This window comes from Melanaphis sacchari, unplaced genomic scaffold (genome assembly GCF_002803265.2).
Source record: "Melanaphis sacchari strain LSU unplaced genomic scaffold, SCAv2.0 Contig202_pilon_pilon, whole genome shotgun sequence".
In the NCBI taxonomy this organism is placed as follows: domain Eukaryota; kingdom Metazoa; phylum Arthropoda; class Insecta; order Hemiptera; family Aphididae; genus Melanaphis; species Melanaphis sacchari.
Genome location: NW_020270994.1, coordinates 73,506 through 85,754, shown reverse-complemented (window position 1 = coordinate 85,754; position 12,249 = coordinate 73,506). Strand labels below are relative to the sequence as shown.

General features: G+C 25.1%; 1 protein-coding gene across 2 annotated transcripts; it reads right to left on the bottom strand.

Annotated features, from left to right (window-relative positions):
• Window positions 1–659: 659 nt before the first annotated feature.
• On the bottom strand, window positions 660–12,249 carry LOC112593395 (acyl-CoA synthetase family member 2, mitochondrial-like). Of its 2 annotated transcripts, XM_025337772.1 has the most exons (16): window positions 12,124–12,249; window positions 11,935–12,027; window positions 9,009–9,077; window positions 8,825–8,910; window positions 7,593–7,782; window positions 7,269–7,397; window positions 6,112–6,335; window positions 5,924–6,026; window positions 5,597–5,701; window positions 5,354–5,508; window positions 4,928–5,102; window positions 4,692–4,799; window positions 4,234–4,382; window positions 2,356–2,497; window positions 1,173–1,283; window positions 660–1,085 (listed from the first exon to the last, which is right to left on the bottom strand). In XM_025337772.1, exons 4-16 carry the CDS (start codon window positions 8,908–8,910, stop codon window positions 957–959), a joined length of 1,806 nt encoding a protein of 601 aa, XP_025193557.1. In that variant the 5' UTR covers window positions 9,009–9,077; window positions 11,935–12,027; window positions 12,124–12,249; the 3' UTR covers window positions 660–956. The 2 variants fall into 2 exon arrangements, with proteins under 2 accessions (XP_025193557.1, XP_025193559.1); XM_025337774.1 differs by lacking the exons at window positions 11,935–12,027; window positions 12,124–12,249 and adding an exon at window positions 9,195–9,280.

The window sequence follows — 12,249 nt, the reverse complement described above, 5'->3', positions numbered from 1 at the left end:
TTAGACTGCATACTCTCCGGTAGAATAACCGCATGTTTTATCGACAAGCTTATTATAAACACTCAATACGTTTTCTACTTAATTTACAAGTTCAATAAATAGTTTAGTTTAATAAATTGGTTGAATCATTTGTTATTACATTCAACATCAGCCTTATTTGATGTACTGACATTTACGTGCCTTCGTCACTAAGGAAGCGTATAGCGGACTAAGTGGTGAGAGCACTGAAAGCACACATTGATGGTTACCTGTTACAAACTTTTCGGTGAGCAATAGAAGATACTTCTACGAGGTAATTTTTGTATTAATAACGCTAAATATCATAATAAAATTAATTTAAATAAATAAATAATTTAAAGAAAGGGTTTTCAAAAATCTTGATTATCAAAACGTTGGAAAAAAATTCTAACGTTAATACAAATTATCATGAATATACTATGTACCATTCAATTATAAAACTGTAATAATATTATAGTACCTAAGTCTTTTTATTAAGAACAAAATTAAAGTACAATTTAAAAAATATATTTTTAGGAAGGAATTAAAATTCAGTTGGAAAAAGAATAGAGTCTACATCAATATCGTTAATATAAATATAATTTATACCCATTGACCATAGTACGTAGATAATTATATTAATCCAATAAAATAATAATTATGTTTAATGAATAATAATAAAATAATATTATAAGTAATTAGCGTTTAATAAATAAAAAAAATACTATGCGTTTGTTTACTCCATAAGCTTTGTAAGAGTGATAACACAACTTGCTGTTTAGATAGCTGTAGTGCGGTAATATTATAATAAAGTAAGTAAAATGTTATTATTACAAAAAGTAAAAACATTAATCGATACGGAACTTGTTTTGATGCAAACAACGATGTGGATACGAATTAATAATTATTATACCTACATTAATAATTATCACCGAGTTTTGTGATATAAAATAACTAGATTAAGTTAAACTCGAAATCCGCTGTATCGCCATTTCTCTTAATTTATACTTTTGCACTTTGCCTGATCCCGTCATCGGGAACGCATCCTTTTCAATAAATATATACTTGGGGATCTTAAAGTGGGCGATCTGCAAAATACAATAAACCGACAAAACCGTCGTGTGTTACCCAAGTGGATCTGTCGATTAAAAAACCAAGCTACGGCACAAACAAACCTTTCCTTTGCTGTACGCTTTTATGTCTGCTTCGGTGAGCGTAGCTCCTTCTTTGAGGATGACGCTGGCACACACTTCTTCGCCCATCCGTTGATCGGGTACACCGTATACCTGTGATGTACATAGAGTATCGTTAAAATGCGCGTGCGAAATATACATTAGAAGAATATTATTTGGATAAAACAATTATAGGAATAGTATGCGGTCATAGGGTGTGGTTTTTAGCGTACGAGTAACACTAGACTAGTACACAACAGTTATGGGCGTTATGGTCATGTATCGCAAAGAGTTGAAAATAAAAACGCTCAAATTGTATTCCTATGAGACACATTAAAATCTATTGAAAATATTAAGCATAGCTGGAAAATATTACTGTAATCACTAGATTAATAAATAGTATATTAATACTTTATTTATTTGTAGGTCTATTGAGTTTAAAATAAATAAATTAAAATAAATATACATTTACTTAAAATTGTTTATAGGTAGGTTACTAATCTAATAAAGATTATTGATGTCATTATAATTAATCGATTTCAAATATTTTGAAACTAGTTCAAAAAAATTAATTTTAATCCATTATTGAACATGGTAAATATTGTTTTTAAAACTATATATTATTTTGTATTATTAATTATAAAATATATCATAAATTATTGTTTAATGTTAAATTGAATAAGGTTATAATTCTACAAATGTATATCTACGTATTAGGGTGATCCTTAGCTATAGAGGTAAAAAAAATTTTTTTTAAATTATAGTCACGGGCTTTAAATTTTGTTTGGTATACTGGCAAAATAATTTTAGTAAAATTTGAACGCGATAAGTCAACCCATTCACGTGCCTCAAAGAGGTAGAAATTCTATAAAAAGGGTTTAATTTTCTTATTTTGCGTGTAATTTATTTAATTTTACAGTATCAAATTATAAAAGCAGAAGAATTAATATTTAACAGGTTCTAAATAATATTGGTCGTAAAATTCTAAATAATTTTTATTTAGTTTTTGAAAAAATTACAGGTTGCAATATCTAGGCGTAAGTATAATAATAATACATTATGTAATTAATACTAATGATACTTGATGATAACTGAAAGTAGTTGATTATTGGAATTTTTCACTAACTAAATACTTTGTGAACGTATTTATATAAAATATTTATTTAATACTTATAAAATGTATTACTTGAACTTGTGAAATCAATGGATGAGACTCCAAAAAGTATTCTATCTCTTTAGGAAATAAGTTTTCACCACCGCGGATAATCATTTCTTTTAATCTGCCGACGTGATTGCCATATCCGTCTTCGAACAATACGAAATGGTCTCTATAAACAGTCGTAAAACAATATAAACATCACGGTATCCTATTATGTTGAGTTAATAATACATATAAGTTTACAATAATTATTAAAAACACATACTTTAATACAGATTAATTTTTTTTTTTTTTTTTGGTATTATTATCATTAGCTGGTATTTATTTTATTAAATTGACGATTGCAAAATATATTCACTTCGTGTAGTTATTTTAAGACAAATTAATATAATTTTATTTGCAGCGTATATTTTATGGAGAAAAATATAACGATTAATTAAATATATTATATTATTCTTTATTGTATTTTTAATTTATAAAATGTATTAAATAATAATTTATGTTCCGTGTTTTCATTATTTTTCTCGTGCAATATATATTTGTTTTTACGTTATAAATTCTATTAAATATGTTAAAAGTGCATGTATAGACTAATGTAAATTTTGACTCGATCTGTTTAAAATTTATCACTTTTAAAGAAAGTTTGGTATTTTGTATCTACAGCGTGAAAATGTAATATTAAATTATTTAAACTCTTTATCCACGGTTCAATATATGAGTAATAACTAATTAAAATTAGGATTTAAAATATTTCATTCTCAACTACTTCATCTTCTACTACTCCTAAGAATTTAACAGCTAACAATATTAATGATTTTATAAAAGCTATTATAGAATTACAAAAATCTCAATTTGATATCTTATTATCGAATGCATAAACCTTATTATCATATATGTGTGATATGTAAAATTATCGCATGGCGTTAATAAAAATTTAAAAAAAATGTAATTAATTATTAACATATATAAATTGAATTGATAATTATGAATTAATTTAAAATAATTCAGTTATGTACAATTGCAGTATGATAATTATATCGTTGCAAATAGAACTATATAATACTTAACATGACAACTATCAATGAGTTCACTATACCCTAGAGACAAATTAGATTTTACGATGACCGTTTATTCATTATTTTAATAAGATTTAATTCATTAAAATACACAAATTATTATTTTTAAGATTACTATGATGATTCAATAAATATATTATATATATATTTTTTTTTTGTGCGCAATGGTAAAGGGTACAAATTTGATTCGTATATACTTCATATTTAATATTCAATTATTAGCGCAAATATTTATTTTTAAATAACTAAAAAAATAAAATAGAATATTTCTTACATATAAACTTTAAAAAAATGTTTAAAAGTTTCTATACACCATGCAGTTTAATATATCTTTTTTTTTTAAATTTAGATATTTGGTGAGTATTAAACATTTTTTCAAATGCAAACATTTTATATGAAAGAGATATTAATGGATAATGGGAAATTTGAATAATAAAATTGTTTATATACTAAAATAAATGTAAAATTATCATTTTCATTAATATATGCTATTAATTGGTTACATTTTTATTATTTTTATTTTGTTTATAAATAACACATTCATTAAAAATAAAATATAATAAAATGTTATATTTTATTTAATGAAGAAATATAGGCAAATATAGTTATAACTCTTAATTATGTGTACTATAATTATTATCAAAGTGTACAATTGATTTAAGTCATGTAATTTTATGAAATGGACATCAAATTAATTAAATGTAAATCCAGAATATGATATTTCCGTTAAAATTCACCATCTGGACTTTCAGTTCAAGAAAATATTGATATCATCAAATAGATATGTCATACCCCAATAAAATAATCATTCTGTATTACAATTGTTTACCCCGTGTGTAACCACCCATTCGAATCAATCATTTCTTTAGTTTTTTCTTCGTCGTTAAAATAACCATTCATTTTTAGGTATCCACGAATCAACAATTCTCCGGAAGTCCCGAACGGTACCATATCGCCATTGGTATCCACCACTTTCGCCTAAAAATTGATAAAACACACAGTCATAGAAATAAATATTGTTCTTTCAATATCAGCAATCGACTATAGTATAATAATCTAGTACAGTTAAGTTATTTACTGTAACTATTATTTTTCAACATATCTATAATAACACGTATCAGTGAGGGTGGAGAGACTGAAAATTATAGTAGGTAACTTCATTGTTTAAAAATAACCACCTCGAATAATGTTTAATAAAGAATCTGATTGAAAGTTATTCCACCCATCTCTAATCACGCTTTTGTATCGTATAAATGAATATTGTTAAATATAATAATGACGACTGACCTCCACGTGATCTAGTATGAAACCCATCGTCGACATTATCCGTTCATCTGAGTCATTCAAGAAGTTTAGAAACGTACAGGGACTGGTTTCTGTCATCCCGAACACAGACTAAAATTATTGAAGAATTCGAAAATTATAATTAAAATATTAATTATACTGTTTTAATTATCAAGAAAATATAGTCACTAAAAATTTTGAATTAAAACAAAAATGTATTATAATCAGTTTCAAAATACCAATATTTTAGCTCGTGGGAACATGTTCTTAAACTTGGACATCAAATTTGGAGAACAAGGAGCGCCACCGGTTATTGCGAGCTTAATGTTGTTATCTTGTTGTTCTGCTGGAAGTTTTTCGAAAACAGACATAGTGTCCACGTATATTGTTGGCGTACCAAATATAAAAGTACATCTATAATAATAACGCATTTATAAACATAGTAACTTTTAGTATAATATTATCATTTTTAAAACACTATTTACTCTTTATCTTTTTATCAAATAATTTTTCATACAAATACCTAAAATAAAAATATTGGTAGGTACCAATATTTTTATTATTTTTGTAAATATACATTTTACATCATGACTTGTTTTAATTTAAATTGTATGATCATTGATCATCATGAAAATTCTAATTTTGGTATTAATGCATTAACTTACTTTTCTTTCGTAAGAACATCAGCCGTCGCTTTTGGATCAAAGTGAGCTGACGGTAAATAAACTGTTGATTTAGTAACAATAGGTGCAACGACCGCGAGAGATAAAGCAAAAGCATGAAATAAAGGCATTGAACAGCAGAACTTATGTAATTTACCCTAGACGGATAACATACCCAAAGTATCAGATAGTAAGTAACAATTTAATCACTATCAAAATCAATAGAAAAATATCTCTAATACTTACTTCATTGTTATCATCGTAGATCCTTGAACGCTTCATGATACTGTAAGCGTTGTTAATTAGCCCAAAATGATTTAATAATGCTGCTTTTGGCTTTCCAGTGGTACCCTAAGAATAATTACACAAATGCATTTTATTATATGAACGGTTTACAGACGGTGTTATTTTATAAAGTATTTCAATAATTTATATTTTATTAAAAGTTTATATCCAAAAATAAGATTGTTTAGAAATTCATAGATCAACAAGATATTACTTAAACAAAAATATGTATATATATATATTATAGCATAATATAAAGAAAACTTAAACGGTTCGTTTTTTACTCACTGAAGTAAACTGAATATTACATCCTTCGTCTGGTTGAATTTTAGGAATATTATAATCTGTATTGAAACCCAGGTCTAAGAATGATTGTAAATTATAGGCACCGCTATAATATTAAAAATAATTGCAGTTATTAAAAAATATATCAAATATAAGACTATAATATTATTATATAATACGTAAATACTAACTTAAAACGATTTTCAGAATCAAAAATAACCGATTTCAGCATGGGTAAGATTTTCGATTTAACTGGCGTATTAGGTGGTCGCTTCCAAATATCCGGATCGACCTTCTCCAATATCTCAAGATAGTTTTGAGTCTTAAACTTCTTTATGGTTAACAGACACTTCACTTCAGCCAGCGTTAAACAGTATTTTAATTCTTCACTTTGATAGGCTGGGTTAACGTTTACCTGAAATCATCACAAATTTAAATACTTCGACCATAAACAATAAGTTATCTTTAAAATTTTACCAACTATAACTTAACTACTCGTATACTGATTTGAACGTTAAAATACATTTAATACAATGAAATTTGCAGCAGTTACAAATAACGAAATATTACTAGTACACTGTTAACACACGATCGAAGACCGACAAGTGTATAAAATGTATATTATACTATATAAATTATAAAATTGTATTATATTTTAATATTACATGATTTAAAAATAATTTAAATAGGTTTAAATACCTACCAGAATAATTGATATCTACATGTGATGTGCTAGTATAAAAACCTCAAAATCACCGTAATAATATCTTCATAACTTAAAAAAACTGTAGAAACTAATAGATATTAAAAAAAAATCAATCATAAATTGGTATCTACTCTAACCAATCACAATTGTGTAAATTAAACTGATGTCATTATTATTGAAATCATCAAAAAGTGGATTGTATGTATAATGTACATTTATGGCATTTTTATTAATCAATAAAATCTGTAGCTTCACTGTATTTAATTGTATATGTCTATACACCAAATTAACCAACACATATCAAGAAATCATAAATGACATATAATAATATGTCTAAGACGTACTATAACACGTAAAAATCTCAAAAGGTAAACGAAAAAAATACATAATTTTTTTAAATATTATTTTTATGCGTGGAATGATAATAACAATTAATTCATAAAAAATGAAAAAGTATAAAATATGTTAAGACTTTGTAGCAGTAACCATACTCTCAACAGAGAAGAAGTCGTCATATCCATTACGTTTTTCCGAAGCAAATTTTTTGAATATTAATATTTTAAACTTTTATTTTTAATTATGTATCAATAAATTAAACAAAAAAAAAAAAAAAAAAATCGAAAGAAAATGATTAATACCTACCAATATCAGTCCTAGGCGAGCTGTCGCGATAATCGCCAAATAATAAAACGCGCAATTGGGCATCCATATTCCGACTCGATCTCCGTGCTTTAGGCCAATAGCATTAAAGCTCCTACACAACTTATCCACCTGCAATAAAAAAAAATATAAATCAATTAACATGCGCCTTTACAGTACACAAATAGGTACGTATTATTATGCATGTTGTTTATAATAATTGTATATAACGGGTGTTAAGAGAATAATAATAATAGCACAGATCATTCATTATACTGTTGCTTTCGACAAAACGAATCATAATTATATTATTTAATTTTTGCTGACCTCGAAATCTATGGCGGCAAACGTGTATCGTTTATTCTCGTGACGGCTGACTAGGAACTCTCGGTCCGGAGTCTGTTGCACAGCGTCATTGAAAACTCCTCCGATTGTATAAGGTTTGAGTGGATCACTCGAAGCTCCATATAAATAACTGCACTTTGACCAGTGATTATTTCTCGAAAATGTATGGTAACTGCAGAACGTAAACTTGACTAACTTATAATACATTATTGTACAATATAATTAAAAGAATATTATATATATATATATATATATATATATATATATATTATGTATTTAATACACTTAGTTTACCAATACTTGTAATATTAGTGAAAATTTTCTGACTCCTTTCTAAAAATGTAACAAATTGTAAAAAATTATACATACAAACTATACAGCGTAGGCTACCGTATTAGGTACAAATATATTCAACATAAAATTGCATTTCTTAAGACACTACAACGCATACCGATTAATATTTTGTATGTAAGTATTAAGAAATTAATAATTATTATTTTCAATCTTACTTTTTTTAATATACAAGTGATTGTTATTATGAATTTCCCAACGTAGGTACGTTGTGTAATATAACCTAACCCAACTTAACATTGGTGCGGTTTATTTAACCGTTCAAAAATCAAAATTTTTTCATTCATTATATTATCGCGTGGAATATGTTCTATGCCGTTAACTAGAAGCTCTGTATAGGTCATGATTCATGACCACTCGAATGAAAATGACCTAGTTACATGGTAAACCTGGTGTGTGTATATATATATATATATATATATATATGTGCGTGCGTGTGTGTGTGTGTAGTCCTAACTTAGCCGAATAAAAATATGTCCAAGGGACTAAAAAAACCGGAGGGCAAACGCGTGACAAGTGACCTACCCTCTGCGGCCTAATTACATTTTAACACAGCAGCTTAATAATAGTTTTTTTATGGATTACACGTAATTAAAATGAAAAACACAAATGCCTGATTATACTTCTATACTACATATGTGTATGTATACGATATAATGCGTAAGAAAAATCTATTAATAATTATTGAATTTTTACGTTTAACAATATTTTTAATTAATAATGCAATTTTAATATTCGAATTGATATTATAATTACATAAAAATGATATATATATATATATACAATATTTATTTAATGTGCAATAAATCATTAATTACTATAATTTATTTATATATTATATAAGTAATTACAAAAATACTTACATTAAATGTCCATTAAGAGCACGTAGTCCTTTAAGATTCATTATTTTAAACAACGAACTGTTAGTCATCTTATGAATTATAGTCATCTAGTTTACATAAAAAAAAAAAAATCATTTAAATAATAGTATAAGACCTTTATTATTTTTTAAATCAAAACTTAAAAATTAGAATATTAGCATATTACCAATACTGTTTTTTTGTATATATTAGACGTTTCGAAGTTGATTAACAACTGTCAGTAATATTAAAGATTCTGAAAATAAAGTATTATCTATGTTATTATATTATTATCAGTGATATTGAAAATAAACATGCACAGTAGATTTAATATAATTCTAGACTATTTACGCAAAGAAAGTACGAATTTTACCATGGGAGAGAGACGTGTTAGTTAAATGTTTTACGATTAGTTATCTGAAAATTATATAATACGTGTTTATTAAACGAGATACTTTAATATAGGTACACTTCAAGATGTTTAAACAATTCAAAAACAATAAAAACATAAACTAAAAATAATTTATACAGTTCTGACCGAGTTTTATTTTGAATGCGTTTATCAAAAAACAATTAAATTGCATACAATTGCGAAATAAATTATTATACATTTAAGATGTATTTATTAACAATGGTAAACGCAAGTAAAATTACATAATCAGATTGATTTAAATTGCAATATAAATTTGTATTTAAAATTGAATAATTCATTAAGACTTATTGAATTGTAACTTATAAATCTTCTCCCTCCCTATCAATCAGTGTGAGGTATATAAATATTAATTTAATGTGTGACGTGTGTATAAAACTGATTCTTTTACATATCTTTCGGTTTGAACTAAAAAAAAAAAAAATTAATCAGTAAAAAAAATTGAGTTGATACTAGGGATGAGCAGTTTTCGGAGATATTTAAGATATTACAAAAATTATACAAAAATTGCGGAATAAATTAAATTTAACGCATTATAAAACTAAATAATAGTGTATTTAATTTAAATATTTAAGTTTTTTTCTAAATTACAATTAATTAAACCACTGATATAATTAAAAAATTTAAACTTAAGGTTTCAATCAGAATATATAGTATAAATTATATACCTACATTCTATTCTACAAAAGTTAAAAAGATGAGTACAATTAAAATTCTTTGATATTTTATTACATTGCCACATAAAAAAAATAAAACAAATAACTAACGCGGTAGTAATTAAATAATAATTTGATTCAAAAAATTAGTTATAATACTGTTATTAATGAATAAATTTAAATTTAATGTAATTTTTAAATTAGATCGGTATTTTTTTATATTTATTTAAAATTGTAAACACTTTAAATCTCAACTGTTAATAAAAATTTAAAAAATAGGTAGGTATAATGAAAACGGAAGATATTGTAAAAAAGGTATATAAATATTAAATTATCAAATACCCTTGGTATGACTATAAAATATATGCAATTTAGATAAAATGTTTAACTACAGATTGGTATTCATATCAGTCAACGAATAGCTACAATCAATTAAGAGTTTCATATTAGGTATACATAATATAAACAATTTTTTTGGCATTCCTAGTGTTACGAAAAGAACGAAAAATAAGCAAAAGAATTGTGCAAATTTCATTCCTTTTAGAATTTAAAAATTACTTACAAATAATTTCATCGATATTCAAGTAGTATATTTAATAATATGATATTATATAACCACAATTTAATATATAAGTACTCAACTACTCAGAACAAAATTACTATTTTTTTTTTCTGTTAAACGTTTTAACTGTGCTTTTTGATGAATAACTATTCTATAATTTAGCTAGATATTAATATATATTTTGAAATTATCATAACATGTAAACTAATATGCATAGCTCTTATACTTGTGTAAAACATACATAAATCAAAAGACACGAACTGTCTTCAAACAATTATTATTAAAAAAAATTAATTGTCATTTTACAGTTATTGGATATTCCTGAAATCTCAGGACAGGAATAATCGTTCTCCGAAATTTCTAGGGGTATAAATCTTGGCTAGTAAGGTACAGTTAGATTGGCAGTTTTTTCATGTCACTGATCAGAATTCGAATAAATTATTACGATAAAAACCAAATTTCATATACGTAATCTGCAAGTTCTCAAGAGTATTATACTAATAACTGAGTACAATTATTGGCAATATATTTCCAAATTATCTATACCGCCAATATAATAATAAAAAAATGTAAGAATAAATAATATAATATAACCATTGAACACTAAGCAAATATAAATAATGGATGTTTATTTTTTATCTAAACAATATTTTATAAAACGTTAAGTATTTTGTTTAATTTTATTATTTTATAGCACTTATATACTAGGTGGTTGTTTTAACTGACATACTTATTTTACCAAAAATTAATAACGTCATCAAGTTTTTTTTATACAATTTTATTACAGTATTAATTTTAAAAAAAATGTTAATACTAAACGTTTTTCAAATTTTTACTATATATTAAATGAAACAGGTATATTTTTATTTTTATATTTCCGAGAAGAATGTTTTTCAAAAAAAAAAAAAATAAAATAGTTAAACTCCTTAGAAGTAGGTGTAGTAAACTAGTTATAATTACCAAATTCTAACATGATAACTTTTAAATTATTCAAAATTTTGAAGAACAGAGTCAACAGAGCAGTGGTTTTTACCACAATAGCTATCACAATGCACGTATAGATTTACATTTAGTAAGGATCAATTAACTAGTTGATTCTACTTATTTAAACTTAAAAGTTTAAACTTTAAATAAATGTTAAGTGTATACTGTATATTTATATAAGCTGTTTGAAATTTTATTTTAATTTAAGAAACATTAATTTTCTTAGAAAAAAAAATAATCTACTTAGGAATAAAAAATTAAAGATATACATGTATATAAATTCTTATGAAAGTAAAAAGCTTAAAAATGTAATATATATTTTAAATTTTGTTTAATGATGACTTATTCTAATGATATAAAATATTTATTTTAAACGTTAATAAATTTCAAGATCGGGAAAATTTGGTAATAAACAAATCATCTCGGGCAAAAAATGACGAATAGGCAGTATTAAAGTTATAATTTTGAAACTGTTAATTACCTAGGTACCAATAACAATTTTTTAATACAGTCGATTTTGCTTTATTAGGATACATCGGTTGCGTGTCATTTTGTCCCAATAAAGCGGTTGTCCCTATAATCCGAAATACAAAAACAAACATATACATTTGTTAAAAAACTGATTTTTTATAATATAAATCCCATGAGGTCGTCTTAATTATATTCTTACCTTTAAATTTTATAAAAGATTAATTCATTCCAATTTTTAAACTAACGGAGCAAAACGTGATCTGCTGAGTGTAAAATTTGCTATGTTACATTTGTAAGACAACACATATGGGTATCACGTCCTCTT

What these genes read in the sequence shown, in the direction of transcription:
- LOC112593395 (XM_025337772.1), bottom strand. Translation starts at nt 8,910, where the DNA reads ATGACTATAATTCATAAGATGACTAACAGTTCGTTGTTTAAAATAATG. An exon ending in TTGCCGCCATAGATTTCGAG is followed by an intron (nt 7,398 to 7,592) that starts GTCAGCAAAAAT and finishes TTTTTATTGCAG; the next exon opens with GTGGATAAGTTGTGTAGGAG. An exon ending in CATTGATTTCACAAGTTCAA is followed by an intron (nt 1,284 to 2,355) that starts GTAATACATTTT and finishes TGTACATCACAG; the next exon opens with GTATACGGTGTACCCGATCA.